At 45.2% G+C, this 21,646-nt stretch overlaps 1 protein-coding gene across 1 annotated transcript in view; it reads right to left on the bottom strand.

Moving 5' to 3' along the window:
• Window positions 1-713: 713 nt before the first annotated feature.
• Window positions 714-21,646, bottom strand: part of LOC144752080 (nicotinamide N-methyltransferase-like) — a 90,265-nt gene continuing 69,332 nt past the window's right edge. Inside the window, exons 2-3 of the mRNA XM_078640031.1 lie at window positions 19,624-19,831; window positions 714-1,413 (exon numbers count right to left, since the gene is read on the bottom strand). Of these exons, the coding sequence (XP_078496157.1) occupies window positions 978-1,413; window positions 19,624-19,831 (644 nt within the window). The 3' untranslated portion in view covers window positions 714-977. The remainder of the gene's footprint in view (window positions 1,414-19,623; window positions 19,832-21,646) is intronic.

The raw sequence follows: 21,646 nt of genomic DNA, 5'->3' as shown, positions 1-21,646 counted from the left end.
TTGGGAAACCCAAGTGATGGTGATGCTGTGCACTCGTAGCGGAATTTGAATTCTCCATCTGTTTTGGCAGGCAGAATGGTTAGACAGAGTCAATGGTCATGGGCAGTGGCAGTGATTTAGGTGGATTTGTACAACTGATGTCCATTAAGCTTTAACTGCAGGAAGTGGCCCTAGTCTGTATCATGAGAGGTTTTGAAGTACATGTGCTGGCCATCTCCTATGTTAGATCCCAAGGCACCCAGAGAGCTCATGGGCTGGGAGCAGCAATCTTTGGTTAGACTGAGTTAGTTCTGAAGCAGAACACACAAACAGGACACCATCTATTGGATCACTCTTGAAAACATCCTCATAGCATTTCCTCCTTCCTAAATTCTTCTAAGTCTTATGTTTGAAGCCTTGAGTTTGAAAATAATGAATTTCAACATATGCCACTGGCTGAAGTAGAATAAACTGACCTCTAAACTTCAATAACAAATATAAAGAAAGCATGAGTGCATGGTCACCCTGCTTAACCTCCCCTAATGTAATTTTATTTTCAGAGATAAAATGATTTTAAAGTCAAAGACTGACACATTTGTCCTGAGAACTGGTACCCATTCAGGCCTCTGGGTTATGAATATTATTGCTGCACAAAGATCCAGATCCTTGGGGTTTAGAGTAAAAAACAAAACACCAGGAATGAGAAGTCTTAAAAGAAAAGTCATGTCCAGGAGTTAGAATGACGTCCTTGTTTATTGATTGTATTTATGCAACAAATAATCAGTAACAGCTTTATTGACTATTCTTACTCAACATTGTCCAGCATGATGGACTACTTTGATGCTTTAGCAGCATTTCACTCCAATTTTAAAGGAATTATTATAATTTTAAAGAAAGTATATCATTGGGAAATGACAAATACATTAATTGGATTCTCATCCTAGCTAACCTATTCATCAGTTTGCTTCTTGTAAGTCTACTCTTTATTTACTGAAATATTATATTTTTTGTTCTTTGCGAGCTTTTAAAATGACACAATATTTATAATCAACTATACTGTACAAAGTTTCTGTTTTGCGAGGATTAATGTGATTTTCCTCAATGACAAAACCAGCCCCCTTGAGAGCATCCTTCAGAATATCCTCATCCAAGCAGAAAAGAGGAAACTTGTAGTCACCACACATGTAAAATGTTGCATAGAATATTGTAAACATTATCAGATGTCCCCCAGGCTTTATCAGTGAAGAAACATTTTCCAGAGCTTCACAGTAGGACTTCTTGTCTGTGACAAAGTGCTCCACACAGTGTGCCAGGAGCAGGCAGTCAGCCTGGGGGTGGATAATGGGAGAGAAAGGGTTACAGCTCATGACATCAAATTTCAGGACTCTTTTGATATTTCTTTGCATTATCTGCTGCTTCTCAGTCCATTTTTCACTAAAACGAAGAGATACAAGGGGATTAATATGCTTTTAATTGTTGAATGACTCATGTTTTGTAATGCAAAGATAACCATCGTCATAGCTGTTATGGAAAAATGTATAAACGTTTTCAAGATGGCTGCTCCCAGAGCCTCTGCTGTGGACTTTCTATCCTCCACTTCTCTAGAGCAATCAGTATCACTGATTTATTATCTACTAGTACATTCACTATTCATTGCATTTCTGCTTTCCTTAAATTCCTATTAAAAATGCTGGTGTCAGTTTTGCTTTTTGGTGTTAGAGGTTTGCTTGACATAACATAGAATACTGTACATAGGCAAAGTGAAAAAGATCCATCATTACTAAAATATGGTCATTGCAAGATATGTTTACAGTGATCTTCTATCTACATCACACATTGTGTGGGAGCAGTCATCTCCATCGCCATCAATAAAACTTCCCATCCACTCAAATCCCTCACCCTGAATGAAACAGCAAAATCTACGAGACTTGCGTTACAGTTTATTGCGATAACTCTAACTGTAACTGCTGAACTTTCATGAGTTTGTGTGTGTAATTTGTGAGCCTAACTATAAGGTCACCATAAACTTAGTTTTTTATGGGAATTTCTAAGGTTTACTAAATTCTATGTCGTAGACGGTTGATCTAGCAGGGGAAGCTTTTTGGTGGCCAGTCAAATTTGATTCCAATTCCAGTGGGGATGAATTTTCCAGGAATCCAGCCCTAACAAGACCGGTTGAAAATAGCGAAGTACATTGAAAGTGACCAGGAGCAGATATGGGTGCAAGTGGAGGTGAAGGTAATGGACAGAGCTGCGGACTTCTTCTGAATGGGTGCAGACTCAGGCAGCATTAGGAGGAGGACCCTTACCACACCACAACTGCGACTGCATTAACCCCTCCCCCCAAGCTTGGAAGTTCAGAGTGCTGAGTGGCGTGGCACAACAGTTAAAAATAAAAATAAACAGGGCTGGCAGCAGGTGAGGTGACTTGGCAGATTTGCCTGCATATGCCTACCCCCCTGCAGCCCGGTCCACAGAGCAATTGTGCCAACTTATTCAGGCACCCTGAGAATTTGGGGCAGCCTGGTTTTCTACTGGTTCCTCCTCCTCTCCTGCACTCCTCTAATGAGCTACAACACGCAACATAGTAATTGTTCAGAGCTTGGTTCACTGCTTACCAGGGACCTTCAAGGTTCATCTCTGATGAGTTACAGGAGTGCTTAGGAGTATACAGGTGAACTGAGGACATAGTGCCCGTGGAGTACAGGAGACAAGAAGAACGGTAACAATAAGGGCAGACCCGCTCAATTTGCAGATTGCATAAAGCTAATATTTTCAGCGTGCTTGTGCTCCTCATGCTGGCCGCCCAGGTCTATGTGCTAGGTGCACTGCAGGAGGTGAGGTGGATCTTTTGCAATACACTATGCTTCACTAGCCAAAGCCTCTGGTTGGGGTTCCTGTTCCAGATACATATCCAAAATCACTCTGTGAGACATCCAAGGTACTCATAAGACCCCGCTCAAACTTTTAAAAACTCAAACAAGTACTGTCTCGGCAGGGAACGGGGAGACAGAAATTATCCCAGGTTAACCGGAAAGCATCAGGGCAGGAACAGGATAAATCACTACAAACGGAGGGAGAGACCCATTATGAGTCACTTACTTGTACTGTAGGACAGTTGACACATTCCACCAAATGTTCAATTAGGAAGTATTCCTGGAAAACACGTGTACTCTCGGAAACGCCTCTAGATTTTGCCGCCCTGACCTCATTGGCCTCAGATCTTATTGGCCCAGGGACTTTTGTCCCTCCAGTCACAAGTCAACATGGTCTCTGTAATCATTCTTCACTGGCAGAGGGTCTCAACAATCAACAGTCACTATCATGTCCAAAATTAACACATGAATAATCTGTGGGGGAAAGATTAGGCTGTAATCGTTAGGCAAGAAGGCACCAGTATGCCCCTGACCTCTAATATTACTAGAATGAAGTCAGTAATCAGTTTAAAGATCCAATAGCTAACAAAATCATGCTTGCTGTCCAAGTCCTTGGTACCAATTCTCAGGGAGCCCTCCCATCTCATATCCATGTACAAGAATCAACCCCTTTACAGCAACAATTCACTGTCTATTCTTAGATCTACAGCCAGACAGGAGAGCAACACAGATCAGGAGTTGGGTAACATGTTATATTAAGTCAAACTCCAATATTTGGATGGAGGGGGTGCAGTAAGATTTCAGATTCAGATTTGGTGTCGTTAAAAAAGCCGTCACTGGTGGACATATAGCCTTGCCCTTTGAAATGTCATCAGTGATGTCACTGACCATGTCATGAGTGATGTAATAAATGAAATCATCAGCAGTGCATTGCAGAGGCGTGAGTTATAGTTAGGTCAGCTAACTATAACAGCTGAATTTGACAGGTTTTGTACAGGTAAAATGTCAGCCTAAATATAATGTTCCTATTACATGTGTTTTTCCAGTGAATTTCTAATGCTTCTTTAACTAGTAATCATGTTTGCAGTGAGGTGGAGAAAGGGGAGTTGGCCTCCAACCAGCTCTCATGAACTCCATTGCGTAGGACTTACAGGAGGTACGAGGAGGGTTTGTTGACCTCCAAGGTCCCTCAGGAGTTCAAGTTCAAGTTCATGTATTTATAAAGCGCACTACTCACCCAGAGGGTCTCAAGGCGCTGGAGGGAGGGGGTTTACTTTTTATCGAACAGCCATGTTTTCAGTTCTTTTCTGAAGGAGATGTGATTCTGAGTAAGGCGGAGGTGGGTGGGGAGTGAGTTCCAGGTCTTGGCAGCCAGGAAGGAGAAGGATCTGCCACCCATGGTGGTTTTTCGGATGCGCGGGACTGCGGCGAGGGCTTGATTGGATGATCTTAGTTGGCGGGTGGGATAGTAGAAGGACAGTCGGGTGTTGAGGCACTCGGGTCCTAGATTATAAAGGGCCTTGTGTGCGTGGGTAAGAAGGCGGAAAGTAATTATCTTGTTGACGGGAAGCCAGTGGAGGTTTTTTAAGTGACCGGTGATGTGCTCTTGGCGCGGGATGTCTAATATGAGTCTCGCTGATGCGTTTTGGATGCGCTGGAGTTTTTTCTGCAATTTTGTTGTAATTCCGGCGTAGAGTGTGTTGCCATAGTCCAGTCGACTCGTGACCAGTGCATGTGTGACAGTCTTTCTTGTTTCGAGGGGGATCCAGCGGAAGATCTTTTTGAGAATGCGAAGGACGTTGAAGCAGGAGGACGATACGGCGTTGACTTGTTTGCACATTGAGAGGGAGGAGTCTAGAATGAAGCCAAGGTTACGTGCATGGTCTGTGGGTGTGGGCGCAGATCCCAAAGCGGAAGGCCACCAGGAGTCATCCCAAGCTGAGGGGGAGGATCCTAGGATGAGCACCTCCGTCTTGTCTGAGTTGAGTTTTAAGCGGCTCTGTTTCATCCATTCGGCTACTTCTTTCATACCTTCGTGAAGGTTGTTTTTGGCGGTGTTGGGGTCTTTGGTGAGGGAAAGGATTAGCTGGGTGTCGTCGGCGTAGGAGATGATGTTGAGGTTGTGTTGACGTGCGATGGAGGCGAGGGGACTCATGTAGACGTTGAAGAGGGTGGGACTGAGTGAGGAACCTTGAGGTACGCCGCAGATGACTTCGGTGGGCTCTGAGTAGAATGGGGGGAGTCGGACTCTCTGTGTCCTCCCGGCTAGGAATGAGATGATCCAGTCCAAGGCTTTTCCTTGTATGCCGATGTTGTTGAGGCGTTGTATGAGGGTGTTGTGACAGACAGTGTCGAAGGCGGCGGAGAGGTCGAGTAGAATGAGGGCCACTGTTTCACCGTTGTCCAGGAGTGCTCGGATGTCGTCGGTCGCCGCAATGAGGGCGGTTTCGGTGCTGTGTTTGGCTCGAAAGCCGTTCTGTGAGGGATCCAGGGAGTTGTTGGATTCAAGGAAGGCTGCTAGTTGGCTATTGACGGCTTTCTCGATGACTTTGGCCGGGAAAGGGAGGAGGGAAATGGGTCGGTAGTTTTTCAGATCTGAGGGGTCTGCTGTTGGTTTTTTCAGAAGGGCGCTGAGTTCGGCGTGTTTCCATATTTCTGGAAAGGTGGCGGAGTCGAAGGAGCAGTTGATGACATCGCGGAGTTGGGGAGCGATGATGGAGTCAGCTTTGTTGAAGATGAAGTGGGGGCAGGGGTCAGAAGGTGAGCCAGAGTGGATTGAGTTCATGAGGCGAATGGTGTCTTCAATGGTGACTGGGTTCCAGGAGTTGAGGTAGTTAGTTGGAGGGGTGGGATCTGAAGTGGGTGGGGTGAGTTGGTCATTGGGAGTGTTCTTGAAGTTGTTGTGGATGTCGGCAATTTTGTTGTAGAAGAAGGAGGATAGCGCATCGCAGAGGTCTTGGGAGTTAGTGATGTCGTTGGATGCTGCGGGAGGGTTGGTGAATTCTTTGACGATATTGAAGAGTTCCTTGCTGTTATGAGAATTGTTGTCGAGACGGTCCTTAAGTGCTGATTTCTTGGCGGATCGGATCAGTTGGTGGTGTTTGCGGGTGGCTGTCTTGAGGGAGGTCATGTTGTCTGAAGTTGGTTCTTTTCTCCAATTCTTCTCCAGGGTGCGGCATGTCTTCTTGGATTTTTTAAGGTCATCATTGAACCAGGGAGTTTTTTTGCTGGATGGTTTCGACTGGTGTTTTTTCAGGGGTGCTAGTTCGTCCGCACTGTGGGTAATCCATTGCTTGAGGTTGGTGGCCGCTAGGTCTGGGTCCGTTGCCAGGGTGGGAGTGTTTTGGCTGAGTGATGTGAGGAGTTGTTCTGTGGTGATTTTGTTCCATTTTCTTCGGGGAATGGGTTGTAGACGGTTGTGGGTCAGGGTTGTTTTGTAGCTGAAGTGAACACAGCTATGATCCGTCCAGTGGAGGGCTGTAGTATGATCGAAGGAGATGTGCTTGCTGGAGGTGAAGATAGGGTCGAGCGTGTGTCCGGCTAAGTGAGTGGGGGTGTCAACAAGTTGTTTGAGTCCGAGATTGGACATGTTGTCCAGAAGGGTGGTGGTGTTGTTGTCGAGAATGTTGTCAAGGTGGTAGTTGAGGTCTCCTAGAAGAATGTAGTTCTCGGAGGCGAGGGCGTGCGGGCTGATGAAGTCAGTGATGTCGTCGCTGAATTGAGATCGGGTGCCTGGGGGCCTGTAAATGAGAGTTCCTCTAAGTGTGGTCCTGGGGTCTGTGTGGATCTGAAAGTGGAGGTGTTCGGCGGTTGCAAGATTGATGTCAGAGCTGGTTGTAATTTTGATGGTGTTTCTATGGACGATGGCGATGCCTCCTCCAGTTTTTTTATTGGTGCGGTCTTTTCGAATGATCTTGTAATTGTCCGGTATGGCTATGGCGATGTCGGGGGCAGAAGATGCATTCATCCATGTTTCAGTAAGGAAGGCGATGTCAGGTGATGCAGTGTCGATTAGGTCCCAGAGTTCGGTTGCATGTCTGTGGACCGAGCGGCTGTTCAGTAGGATGCATTTCAAGTTGTTGGGTTCGGAGCTGTGTGTGGAGGAAGTGTGTTTGGTGAGGGTCCTGACGCAGTTGAACTTACAGGAGAGGCAGGAGTATGGGCCGTGGGTGCGTCCTGGGGTGGCTTCACAGCAAAGTGGAGTGCGTCCGGCGTTGAGGGCGAGGAGTGTAGCGGCATCATAAGTTACTCTGGGGGGTTGGGAGCGGCATAGAGCAGGGGGACGGGCGGTGGGCGCGTTCCAGGCACGGACGGGCGCAGACGGGCTTACCTTTGGCGCACCTTCGGCGCGACCGCTGCGCGTTAACGCTGCGCGAAAAGCATCTGTCATATGTGGAAGGTGGAGGGGGGGGGCGAGGGAGGAGCAGCTGGGAGGCGGGGGCGGGGCGGAGGTCCGGGCAGGGAGGGGCAACAACAAAGTACAAAATGGCTGCAGGCCAAAAACGAAATTGTATTGGGGGCACAACCTGAAATGGGCGCTATGCACAATTGCACTATTTAAACAATATAATCAAAATGTAGCCAAGCACAATACAAAGTGTAGCGCAACGATAATTATTTGGCGAGCATCAGACAGGCACCAATGCGCCTTAACGATCACAAGCGCTATGAACAGTAAATTAAAGCAGACGGGCAGCTGTAAATGGGAACAATGCTAGGAGCGCTGCGATCTCACACCAGACACCAGCAATAGCGCGCTACAATTCCACAGATGCCAAAGCGCTATGGTGGATTAATTAGCAGCAGGCAGGCAGGAACAGTACAAAATAATGAGGGGCAATGCGGGTGAGCGCGGGCAGACAGGTAGGCACAGTACAGAATAGTTAAGGGGCAATGCGGGTGAGAGCTACGATACCACGGCAGATAGATCTGGGAGCTGCGTGGGGAGCGACCGTAGCTGAAGGCTTCAGGGTGGTCACAGCGTGTGTGCCGGATGGTAATGCCTGTAGTATCAGTGGGAGGGAGGAGCAGCTGGGAGGCGGGGGCGGGGCGGAGGTCCGGGCAGGGAGGGACAACAACAAAGTACAAAATGGCTGCAGGCCAAAAGCGAAATTGTATTGGGGGCACAACCTGAAATGGGCGCTATGCACAATTGCACTATTTAAACAATATAATCAAAATGTAGCCAAGCACAATACAAAGTGTAGCGCAACGATAATTATTTGGCGAGCATCAGACAGGCACCAATGCGCCTTAACGATCACAAGCGCTATGAACAGTAAATTAAAGCAGACGGGCAGTTGTAAATGGGAACAATGCTAGGAGCACTGCGATCTCACACCAGACACCAGCAATAGCGCGCTACAATTCCACAGATGCCAAAGCGCTATGGTGGATTAATTAGCAGCAGGCAGGCAGGCACAGTACAAAATAATGAGGGGCAATGCGGGTGAGCGCGGGCAGACAGGTAGGCACAGTACAGAATAGTTAAGGGGCAATGCGGGTGAGAGCTACGATACCACGGCAGATTGATCTGGGAGCTGCGTGGGGAGCGACCGTAGCTGATGGCTTCAGGGTGGTCAGTGATGTGGACTTCATCCCCCAGCCCTCCTGTTACCTCCAGTAAGCCAGACACAGTGGGTTGCTGAGAGGTGGTCGCAGACCACACCCCTTTCTCCACCCCATTAAGAATTTTGTATTAATTTGCCCTCAGTACTAATTAAATGCCCGGTCCTGGTGGGATTTTTTTAATAATGGAGGGGGTCACATGTTCCCACCCTCCTAGGGCTTAATTTCAATAAAACATTTTATGCAGGGGGTGCCTGAATGGCAACCCTGAACACGTGGGGCCACAACCTCCCTTGGCCTTCTTTATTTAATTAATATAGGGAAGGTCTTGGATCCCCTCCTAGCCCGAGGATCACCCCCTCGCCAGGGCTTTCCAGTTAATAATTTGTGTGGCTCTGTGGACCCTCTTGCAGACCTGGGTTCTGCCACCATCCCTTGGTCTTTAACATTTATTAGTGGAGGAAGCTATGTTGACCCCCACAGCCCCGGGCAAACAACAAAATAATGAAGGGTGTCCATCACGGATCCCCTGGCACAACCTCCTCCTCGAGAGAAAGTTAAAGAAAGGACGGGCCATTTGACCACACTCCTGGAGCCTTAGAAAGCCCTGGGTACTGCCACCCACCAGTGCTACTCGAGCAATGTCCCAGGGTTGGATGCCACCTTCGCCAATCTATAGCAAGCAATGCTCTGCTTTGAATGAGCAAGGGCAGAAAATACTGTCGCTTACTCAAAGCAGAGCAGATTGCTTTAGGAGAGAACTTACATTTTGGTTTGATTATATTTTTTACATTTGGAGTTTTATTGTGGTGTGTTTTCAGTTATTACTCTTTAATTTGTTGCATACACTTTTAAACATAGCCTCTAATTTAAGCCTGATGTTTTCTTGTCAAACATCCTTTGGTTAAGTACATGTTAAGTTAGTGACTTTTTGTCGTTCACCTTACAAGGATTGTGTTTATTACTAAACACCAAATACCCCATTTCTTACAAGTTGCTGATGACTCTTCTAGACAATAAAGTTTTACCCAATCCCAAAAATTACCCTCTAATGCATCACTCCACAGTCACCTGAAAGCCATCAACTTCTTCTTCATGCAGTTGATCCTTAAACAGTTTGACGTCACCAAGTCTTCTTCTCCTATGGCACCAACTCCTCAATGCTGTATTACATGATGCTTTCCTTTCCTACTGCCTGTTGTGGACCTCACTGATATCCTCAAATTCAACAAAGCCATATCCATAAAGATATTTTTACTGGTTCCGCAACAACACCCACACTGGAGACTCCTTATCAACCCTACTCATTGTAAATATGTTCCTTAATCAAATAATTGTCCCAGAATCTCTGATAACATTGCCACTCTTGAAGAAACCCTCACCAAACGGCCATCACTCAGTCCTGAGGATATTGTCAGAAAATCACTGCCGCAGCCACAATTCAGGATGGACCTCAAGACCCGGAGGTTCTACTGAACTACTTATACACTTCCAGGGCCTTGAGACCCTCTTGGGTGAGTAGTCATGTTTTATAAGAATGCTGATTGATTGATGTATCAACTTCTGGACCATAAATTAGCTAACCGTTGACCGCAGCATTGTATGGGGCTTGTGCTGGTACTCGAGGACAGGAAGGAGTTTTGGCTGTGCGTTGTCTGCACGGAGGCTTTGCTGGGAACTATATTGGCATACCGACGGAGACGCCACAAGGACTCGAAGTCCCAGGAGGCTTCCACCGCCCACACCTGTGCCTGGGTCAGAGGAACGCCCCCGCAGCGCCACAGCGTTGTACCGGGCTTGTGCTGGTACTCGAGGACAGGAAGGAGTTTTGGCTGTGCATTGTCTGCAAGGAGGCTTTGCTGGGAACTATATTGGCACACCGACGGAGACGCGACAAGGACTCGAAGTCCCAGGAGGCTTCCACTGCCCACACCTGGGCCTGGGTCAGAGGAACGCCCCCGCAGCACCACAGCGTTCAAAACCTCGCCATGTTGTACGGGGCTTGTGCTGGTAATTGAGGACAGGAAGGAGTTTTGGCTGTGCGTTGTCTGCACGGAGGCTTTGCTGGGAGCCATATTGGCACACCGACAGAGACGCCACAAGGACTGGAAGTCCCAGGAGGCTTCCACCACCCACACCTGTGTCTGGGTCAGAGGAACGCCTCTCGCACCGCTATTATTTAAACATCTCCCTCTTCCACTGCGCGGAAGAAGCCCGGGACAAGGGCGGGACTGTCTGAGGCCATCCGAGGCCGGGTTGGGCCGCCCTCCTGACTTTGCATCTCCTGGACAGTAAGCAATTTATTTGGACTGCTGCATTTGGCTGTAGGGGGCTGACTACATGACTACAATTGTTATTGTCTGCTCTAACTGCTTCTAACCTGTATTAACCTGTACTATGGATAAAAGGAGAGTGGGGGATAGGGTAGTGGGAACGCTAGACGCTTTTCTCACAAGGGCTGAATCAGTATTAATTCATGAGATTGAGGCTACAGAACGCAGGCTCTCCCTTGATCCCTCCCTCTCCAGGAGGAGTTCCCTTCCATGTGCCCAGTTACCCCCGACCCAGATAGTCCCTGATACTGTTCGAACAAGTATTCACTCACCGCTTAAGTCACCTATTCTGCTCCCTACTAGCCCTGAACAGACCACTCCCCAGTCTGTGAGTTCTGCATGTAGTCGTGTTATGGTTACAACTAGAGGGATGATGGCTACGGGTGTTATTACTAGGTACCCACCCAATAAAAAAAGGAAAGGGCTAGGTGTTAAGAACCCTTTACCTCCCCCAGCCCCCAAGGGCCCGAGTGGAGTCTTTGTTTTCAGCAACCAAAACTCCAATCCTTCAGCTAACCCCTTTTTGTCAACCAATACTCCTCCGCTAACTAAAAACGATATTTGCAATTTATTAAAAGAGCAACTGGCTGCCCTACTCGAGCCACTTTTGAAAAGATTAGACTCGGTGCACTCTAGATTTTCCAAAATTGAATCGGCGTTGGCTCAACCACAACAAGTGACCCAGGCAACGCCTGGTATCCAGGTTTCAGCTAGCACCTCAGCCGTTCAAGTAGGGGTAAGACATAGGGACCAGGGAGGTTCTAAGGCAAATGCCCAGATAATGGGGGAAGGTGATGTCCAAGCTGGGAGGGTTGGGAGCATACTTGAGCCCGCTGCAGGTGTGGATAAGACCCTGACTACTAGAAGGAAACCTGACATAGAGGAATCTCGGAGGATGGATAACTTTAGTAATATTGTTCAGGAAAAGAAGTGTCCCTACCTCCACTTACCACCGGAAGCTACCCCCTTTACAGTCATCTTAGCTAATATTCCCCCTCTTTCACAGGGTGCTTATGAGCACTGGTCAACCCTTAAAAATAAGGCCCTTGTTTTTCTGAATAAAAAAAACGGGAATAGAGGAAGTCTTATTTCAAGAGTTCAAATTGTTAGACGCATTGATTGGGTCGGATATTCCGCAAAGTCCATGCCGGGAGACTGTGTAGTCTTGAGCTTCAAGTCCCTCGGCCTGGTCCGTCACATACTAGAGATGGCTAGCCATGCCCCACATGATAGGGACGCTATTGGCATTCTTCCCCTTGGCTATTTTTATAAGCAAAATAGTTTCTCTAGACAGCGGGGTGCAGGTGGCCCGATGAACGATTACCTAAGGCCCGATCTTTCAATTCAGCTCAAAAATCGCTATGAGGCTCTTTCCTCCCTTGAAGAGATCGATTGACTGGGGTTGTGCGCTCAGGGGGATTTAGCAGGGGGGGTTTGTGACGAGGGTGTAGGGGTCATCTTGTCGCCCGGCTGCCCCACTCCATCAGTCACAAATGTACATCCCACTCTTTTAACCTTCGTGGCTCCGATGCCCGCTGAACACCATGTGGCTAATGTAGCTAGCACCGAGCAAGCTGATTCTGCTCCTCAGAGGTCTCCCTTGGTTCTTGCTTCATGGAATATAGCTGGATTGGAATCTAAAATAGCTTCTGACGATTGATCTCTTTATATTAAGGGTGTTGATATCTGGGCCTTCCAGGAAACATGGTCTAATAATCCTGTGTTCCATGTTTGCTATTTAAACTTTTCAAAACTAGCATTAGGAGGTCATAAAGGAAGACCTCTGGGTGGTTTAACTTTTGGGTAAGGCAGCTTGAGGGGATCACAGTAGAGGAGATAGCCTTGGATAGCCCGGATATTCAAGCCCTGGAGTCGTTTTTGGCTGTAGGACCTCCTAACGTTAACCTCGTAATTACAGGTGACTTCAATACCTGCGTTGAGCCCCTAGATACGGAAGATGGTCGGCTCAGTGTTGAGGTGGATGAAATCTGGTGTGTGCCTCAACAGAACCTCTTGCCTATCAAAAAAATGGTCTGAAGCTGCCCTTCAACTTAATGGGCTGTGCTTGGAATGGGGTGTTAGGGCGGTTAATGGTAGGACAGCGTCTGATGCCCTGGGAGTGGTGACCTTTGACAATGGGCGTTCTAAAAGTCGGATCGACTATATTCTAGTGAATGTCGACTTCTGGCACTTAGTCCTTGATATGGTAGTTCAAAATCGCCCCGAAAGTGATCACAATCCGTTGGTCCTTTCCTTGAACGATGTGAGCTTTTGAAGCTCACTTGCCATCGAACCTGACATAGGTTGTAACCAAGTAATCTTGGCTAACGACCTGAGAAGGGTACGCTGGGCAAAGATGGCCCTTTATAATAGGAAAGTGCAAGGGATTAGGGCTCTAGTCTCTGGGTCATTAAAGGAACTGAACGTATGCGGCACTCGAGAGGTCCTTAATGATAACCTAATTAGGATCCATAGTAAGCTCTTTACGGGGCTAACAAATTATTTTATTAATACCAAGCCAATCAGAAAGATCCCCAATCTTAAACCCAACTCCTGGTACAACGAGACATGTAGAGCTGTCCATAAGGTTCTAGTGGCAGCCATTCAGTTAAGGAACCATTGTACTAGTAAGAAGCCTCGATTGGTTTATAAATCTTCCTTAACCCCTTGCACGCTGATGACGAGCTGGGCTCGTCATGAGGTAGCCTCCTGGCACGCTGATGACGAGCCTAGCTCGTCACGTAACATGTGGTTTTAAAAATCTCAGCGTGCGAGCGGAATTCCGCCCGCACGCATGCGGTTAAGACAGGCAAAGAGAGACTGGGACGAGGGGCGCTGGCAGGATTTGCTGTCAACATGCAAAGGTAGGAATTTGACTCAGTTCTGGGATTTGATAAAATGGGGAAATGGACAACGATAAATTATTCCGAATAATAAAGTTGAACCTCAGCGGTGGGTTGCCTTTTTTGAAACCCAATTTCCGAATAAAAGCGCTAGTGAGGCACCAGCTCCCCCTTTTAACTCCCCAACTATATTCCTGCTCTTTAGTACTAAAGAGGTTGAGGTAGTTATGATGGCTATCCCTAGTGGCAAGGCCCCTGGGCCAGATAGCATCCCAGCCGATTTATTTAAGCAGGACCTCGATCTATGGATCCCCTACATTATGAACCTTCTTAATGCGATTGCAGGGGGAGCACCGATTCCAGATTCTTGGTGCGGCGCGGAAATCATTCCAATTTATAAGAAGGGTGATCGTTCTGCCCCGGCTAATTATAGGCCTATAAGCCTTATCGACGCCCTACAGAAAATTGTAGCGAGAGTGATTCTGGGTAGGATCCAGTCCTGGATGCTCGAAGAGTGCAGTGTTACCCCATTACAGGCCGGGTTTCGTGCCCACATGGGGACACTGGATCAAGCCTTTAGATTTGTCCTGCTTTACTGGAAGGAGGTTATGGTGGGTATGGGTATGATTTTTGCTGCTTTTGTGGATCTAAAATCCGCGTTTGACTTAGTCCCTCGATCCAAACTGTGGGATGTCCTGTTGGCTTTGGGGATGCCTAAGGAACTGGTTTCCTTAGTGGTTAGGCTTCACACCTCCAATTATGCTCAGGTTTGCTGGGGGAAGCCAGGGGAGGTTACAGACAAATTTGTAGTGGGGAAGGGCTTTCGGCAAGGGTGCGTTCTGGCCCACACTGTTTTCACTCTTTATAAATGGGGTTGTGCGGTATTTTGACAACTACTCAACGGATGCGCCTATGCTAGCAGGCCAAAGGGTCCCCCTGCTCATGTTCGCAGATGACACGCTGATTTTATCCAAGACGAGACAGGGGCTACAGTTGGGGCTGTCTCGTTTTGAGGAGTTCTGCTGCGACCATGAACTGGTGGTTAAGGTTGAGAAGACTAAGTTGATCGTTCTCCATGGGGCAAGGCCCGTAACGTCAAGAGTTTTCATGAGCGGGAAACTCTTGGAGCAGACTATCGTCTTCACCTACCTGGGAGTCACCTTTAGCTATAGATTGAGTTGGTCACCACAACTGAAACTATTGGTGTTGAAACACTCCCAGCTAGGTGGAGTTCTGTTAAAAGAACACAGGCAGTCAATCACCAAACCTGTAGTCCCGGTTGTCAAAATGTATACCACGAAAATTATTCCCGCAATCCTGTATGGGGTCGAAATATGGGCAGCAAGTAATTTGTGCCATCTAGCCCTGGCACAGAATACATTTTTGAGATCAATCGTGGGCCTCCCCAAATCGACTCCGCGAATCCCCCTGCTGTTAGATCTTGGTTGCCAAGCAATAGAGGATATTGCACAGTTCAGGATGTTGGGCTTCTGGAGAAGGCTCTGGATTACACCTGAACTTCACCTATTCGCTAGGGGGCTGACTGAAGTTAGGGGGCTGGATAGTGCAAACAAAATTATATGGTTAAGTAGCATTAAATCCTTGCTCACTAATATGGGGATGAGAGAATTGTGGGACTGTCCAGAGACTGTGGAATTTCCATCTAAAACTGTGTATAGAGCAGCATACTGGAACCTCATTAAAATTAGGAGGTACTCATCCCTGACCTGTACATCCCTGACTAGAGATTTGTGTGATCTCAAAGATGAACCCCGGATGGAAAGCTATTGGGATCTAATAACGAAGCCTAGAGATCGCAAGCTTTACCATCAGTTCCGAGTGGAGACACTCCCAACCCGGAAGTTCACATGTAAATGGACATTAGGTACAGGAGACAAGTGTCTGTTTTGTCCTGAGCATATTGAAGATATTAGCCATCTCTTCTATGTCTGCCTCGCCTACCAGTGACCCCGAAGCATGTGGCTTAAACCCCTATGTAGATCCCGAGGGACCAGATCTGTACTGGTCGCCAACAGGCTATTGAAAACTAGATGCATTGATATTGCTGTCATAGGGGTGGCTATGTTTTTGAGCTGGTCTTGGGCTATTCGGGAAAAAAGAGGGGGTCTTCCTCGCTAAATATAGTTATTTTATCGTTAGGCTTGGTAGGGATTTTAAGGCACTTGCCTGGTTTCTATGAAAAGTCTTGTGTATGCGTTATATTTAATCTAATCTTATGAACTGTTTTATAATGTGAAATGGCATTTTTAACTGAGAGATTTTATTATGAATACTGTTGCTTTGTACAGAACTTTTATACATTTCCTGTCTTTTAAGATGAATAATCACAATAAAGACTTATTTGATGATGATGACAACAGAATCATTGAAACATATAAATCCAACAGCAGCTATTCCCTGCACCAATCCAGTTTAAGACACCCTGCAGCACAGGACACCTATCTTACAAATCATAGACAATGCTATCCTGATCACAGATAAAGATTATCCCTATCTCATCATCTGACTGGATCTGCTAGCCAACTTCTATACCAGCAACCATTTTACCCTCACCCATACCTTGAAATCTAAAATATTGATTCACTGGAAACTTCATGAAACTACCTATGCAAATGACATCAGTTTTTTTTACATGGGCACCTCACTTTTAGAAAACATCTACATTATCTGCCTAGAAAATTGTTGCCTAAACATCTTCTGATAACGTTCTAGTCCTAAATATTGTTATGTTGCCTGTTTTCAGTGTGTATATTTTGTTGATCTATATATCCAAATGATATCAGTTTTTTTTTTACATGGGCACCTCACTTTTTGAGAACTCCAGGCATTTATATTAACCTCCTGGAAAATTGTCCCTAAATATCTTCTGATAAATTTCTAGTCATAAATATAGTTAGGTTGCCTGTTTTCAAGTCTTATAATGTGTTGAGCTATTTAAAACGCAAAGGTGACCGGTGGAAAACTTATAGATGGATTGTAAAAAATGGCATTAAGGCTAACAGAGAACTTTAAGAAATGTATCAATGTTTTTAGAAAAGCAAACAGCAACCACATAGTGTGTTTACAAAAAGCCCATCATGATAAAGTCCTAGCGGTTTCAAAATATAATTAGTTGATATCCTTTAGTTAAGTCTAAATTCCCCCAGACCTTTTTTAGGTATAATATCCTGTGGTGAAATTATCAAGTGTCTGCAAGGGAACCTTTCAAAAATGTCTACCTGCCAGCCATCTGTTTGTTTGACAACATTACCTCTACTATGTCATCATGTGTTAACATTAATTCGGAATTTTTGTCTCACCTCCTGTTTTGTAGAATTTCATGGGACATCCTACACCAGAATTTATAGCCATTCTCCTATCATTTGAAAATTGTCTTTAAGCATAGTCCTATTTTTAGAGAGAGTTAGTTTTGATGATGAATCCCCCGTCTTTGGGTGCAGTGCACTGAAAGAGGAGGATAAATGTGAGAAAAGATGAACCCCAGGTGGGGTACCTCATTGGAAGTGATACCGTCAAAGACATCCAATCCAGACATAAAAAATTGTCCCATGTTAAAGGCTTATCCTCCTCCTCCTAGAGCAAAACTCAGAACCATAGTATAAGAAAGCTAAGTGGTTTCACATGTACTTGAAAGGAAAATGGTTCCTTCAGAGCACATCTTGTATATGAACAACTAATGCAAATGACTAGAATTTAACATTAATGAGCTCTGTAGGACGAGTTATCTCGTGTATTTATAGGCTCTTCTGTAGATCTAACTTTCCATGTGTGGTAGCTTTAAAAGGGCCATACAGTCACTAATCCATACTTGTACCCTTTTATACCTTTGTAGAAACCATAAGGTTAGATCTGAGTTACCTTGTCACTTACAAACAAATTGTACTTAGTTGCTCCAAAGGTACTTATGTGCTATGATCTGTGTTAGAGCTTACACGCCTCATTGTGCTTTGACATGCTCCCACACAAGGGATTGCTTAACTCCTTGAAGTGAGTCTGGAGCCCACGCCTGGAAGGTAGGATTTTTTGCACTTCAAAAGTCACTCTTTCAAGTGTCCCACACTTCAAAGGCACTTGTGGGTATTAGAGCTGGAGCATTGCCCCATGCCCTACCAACTAAATATAGTTCTGGGCCTGTAGATACTCTGGCAGGAAGGACTGGTGGGCTACTAATGGACTTTCATTGTGCTGGACTTCTTTGGAAGAACTGCTGTGGCTGACATGCCTGCTTCCCTCTCTGCCAGGGTAAGAAGGGTTGAACCTACACCACTTGAACTCAAAGTGACTCCAATGATGTGTGTGCTTGTTTCCTGTTTTGGAGTCTCAGGGACATCAACGAATGTCAGCAGCACTTCAATAGCACCTGCTCTCTGCCATCTGTGAGTCCTACCCTTCTAAGTGGTGCTAATCCGGTCCTGGGTGGTTGAAGTTGGTTATTTGTGCTGCATCTTCAAAATCAATGCATTGTCCTTGTTGCGTCTGATGGAACCTGCACATCTTCGGCACAGATGCTTCACGTGCATGTCCTAAAAAATGAAGCATTGCCTACATCTGGTGCTGCACGATGACGACACATCTCCAACTGAGCAGATCAAAAATGCAACATCGCCCACAAATCCTAGGGATTGGAAGTGACACATCACCTCCCTAGTCCTCACATTTCAATGTCAATATATGCTCCAACAGAGGTACCTTTTCAGCATGACAAGGTTGGTCCCTGTATCCTACCCATGCTCCATCCTGATTGGACTGAACCTTTGGATTGACCAGATGGCCCAAGTTGACACTTTATGCTTCTAAGCCCTATATTTGCAGCTATTCTTTAAAAATTCATAACTATGGTCTGCTTACTGAATTTTTGTTGTTTTTGTCACATTTTGTTGAATACATTAAATCTGGTTTTCTAACCTTGTGTGGATTTTTCTCTTTTCTTTTCATTGGTTCACTGTTTGAAGTGTTGCACTAATACTTTGTACATTGCTCTTAAGTTAAGACTGACTGCTCAAGCTACCAGAGGGTGAGCACAGGTTAATTTAGGGAGTGTGCCTGAATTACCCCTACTAGGATTGTGGTCCCTTCTCTGACAGGGTGCATACCTCTGTCAATTTGAGTCCTGATTTCTAACAGTCTGTCAATCTATCAGTCTGTCTGTTTGGGGTATCATTAAAGAGATCAGTTTGGGAGTTCTAAGACTGCCAGGTATTATGTTTCACACTACACCTTGTGTCTAAGCTTTGACTGTGTATGGAGAGGTCCATACATTGCTTTTTTTGGTATGTTTTTAATGTCAAACAATTAAAATAAGAGGTGCACACTTCAGAGCGTCATTGTCTTTTATCATTGACATGTTTCAACACATGATGAAAATGTTGATGATAAAAAACATGCCCTCATCTGGACCCTCATATTTCAAATGATGGACGGGCAGGTCATACGACAGGTGGATGTATGACTGCAAGTACAAGTGCTAGATGTCTAATCCAGTGAAAAAGCAAACCATCAATCAAAGAGACTAGAGTCATAACATGGTAATCTCCTAATACCCTAAATATTCAGTAGCCAAGAGGGGGGGTATATTTATTTTATGGTCACTATAAAGTAAAGAGGAAGACAACAATCTAAAACATCCTCTCCTTTCCCACTTGTGTGAAACAGTTTTTACACAGTCGGAGCATATGAATTTAGCAGGATATATACTGGTACACGTCAGAGTGAGGAACTAGATGAAAACTTTTGAAATCAAGATCTGGAAATGACTTGGTAAGGCATTGAAGCTATTCTACGAAGTAAGTTATGACAAAACAGAACGAAGGTTAGCCTAGTGAGCCATTGATTTATCACCGAATCTGTGTAACTGAGTTGTTGAATCCAAAGTATAGCACACAGAAGATTATTTCCTATTGTATTCCTTCTTTTACAATTCTAACTGAGATATCAAAATCTTTATTTTCTAACATTTTTTCCCCTTTAATAGGAAAGAATGTTAATGTAGAGCAAATTCCTTACCCACTTCCCTGGAGATCACAAATCAATTCCATAATGGGACTGAAATCCATGGCATCAGGCTCATTCTTGCACCATTTCTGTACCTCTTGGATGGACTTGTCATCTGCGCAGGCAAAGGTAATCTCGTCGAAATATTCACAGATTGGAAGAGGGTCGTAGACAAAGGGCCCAATGGAAAGAACAATCACTGAGTCTCCTTTCACCTGACCTGTTTAGAATAAACATTTGTACTTCAGTAAATTCAAAATCAGCAAACTAGAAAAAATTAAAATGTCCAGTATAACATCATATCATTTATATGTTACATGTTTGTTCGTCTCAAGTCACATGAGTCTTCCATATCTCCTCTCAGGCTCTCCTTTGACCTCATAACCTCCCCAGATCTAGCTGGTCTCCAGGGTCTTATGTAGAGCTCATCTGCAGTGTTTGGATGGTTAGGACGTTGGAAGGGCATCCCTTCCTTGCATATGTTTCAGCTGTGATATTCAGTGGGGATAAGTGGGTTTTGGTCCTTCTGTCAACGGATCACGAAGAGAACAGATGAGGGTTGAGCTTGGATTCAAGGGTGTGCATGATCATTTTCTGAAGTAGAATTAGTGAAGGTAATTGTGTCACTTCAGAAAGATTATTGTCAATAAGGGTAGCCAAGTCATACGTGTTCAGAGATCTCTTTGTGTCATAGGGGGACTGACAGACAGTATAGCGAGTATTTGATTCCAGAGAGTTTTGAAAAGTGCTATGGAACACTAAATGAGATTCCCCTTCAGGAATATTAGGACACATTTAATAATTTAAAGCTCTGAACTCTTGAGCTCCCGTAGTGTGTCTGGATAGAGTGGTCATGATGATAGACTCTTTTTATGGAAGTATTTGCTCTGTAGCGGAATGTGTTAGAGAAGGTAAACAATTAGGTAGGGAAAGCTTTCTATAGAGGGGGACAGAATAGGACTGAGGGCCTAATTTAGATATCAGCGACCGTGATACTCTGTCTCACGGTGACGGATATCTTGTCCACCGAAATACAAATCCTATCAAATCCGATGGATCTCCTGTTATGACTGAGTTTACTAACCAGCAGGTGTACAGTGGATGTGGGAGGAAAATGGGAGCTGTTAAACTGCCCTTTAAGGTATATGAGAAAAAAGGAGGAGCAATGGATGAGGAAGAGCATGAGGGGAAGAATTAGGGTATAGTCACAAGGAAAGTAATGCAACTTAGGCAGGGATGAGGTCGGAAAAGGCTAAGAGTGGGAAAAGGCTTTCAAAAACTAACTTGAATTTATAGTTTAAATGTGCAAGGGCCTCATTTGTTTATTGAATTTTTATCTTGCCATTGGATATGATTACCTACTAGTTGGAGGGTAGTGAAAGTTGAACCTGAAACCAGTTTTAGCCCACAGTAGCATTAATCAGGAAAGCCTTTGTGTTGGAAGTTATTTACAACACTTTTAACCCCTTGCATGCTCATGACGGCCCCCGACCATCATGCGTCACGGTGGGCATGTGCGCACGACGGCTGGGGCTGTCCGAATCCCTCCCACTGTTAAAAACTCCTGCACAGCGCAAAAGTGTGCGCAGCATGCAAGAGGTTAAAGACATTGATTAGAAAGACTATTATTCAGGAGTGATACTATTTTCGGATAGTTTATCAAGGATCTGGGAGTTAATAGGTTGTGCTATGAAATATGTCACAGTAAGTACTCTTGTTCTTTCTAGGTCAATAAATAATAGTTGACAAGTCCTGGTTTTCTGTAGCAGTTTAATGGGTCTTTATTTATTTTTGGTTTCCTAGATCATGATGTAATTCTTGTTCTGTCTTCAAATCTCTTAGAAGTTTTCATTCTCTTTCCTCAGAAAGCTTGGAAGCCTGTTCTTTTTTTTTGCTTTTGTCAGTAAGCTCTCTGAGTCCCAATGAGCTTGACTTCTTTGGTCTTATTCCCTTGCTGCTGTCAGATATAATGACTGGGGAAGCTTGAGAATCTTTTTCTTTAAAGCTAATTGCAGAGAACTATTGTTACTGAAAG

Source organism: Lissotriton helveticus, chromosome 4_2 (genome assembly GCF_964261635.1).
Source record: "Lissotriton helveticus chromosome 4_2, aLisHel1.1, whole genome shotgun sequence".
Taxonomy (NCBI): domain Eukaryota; kingdom Metazoa; phylum Chordata; class Amphibia; order Caudata; family Salamandridae; genus Lissotriton; species Lissotriton helveticus.
The sequence above is the reverse complement of the archived record's forward strand: the minus strand, read 5'-3'. Positions and strand labels throughout refer to the sequence as shown.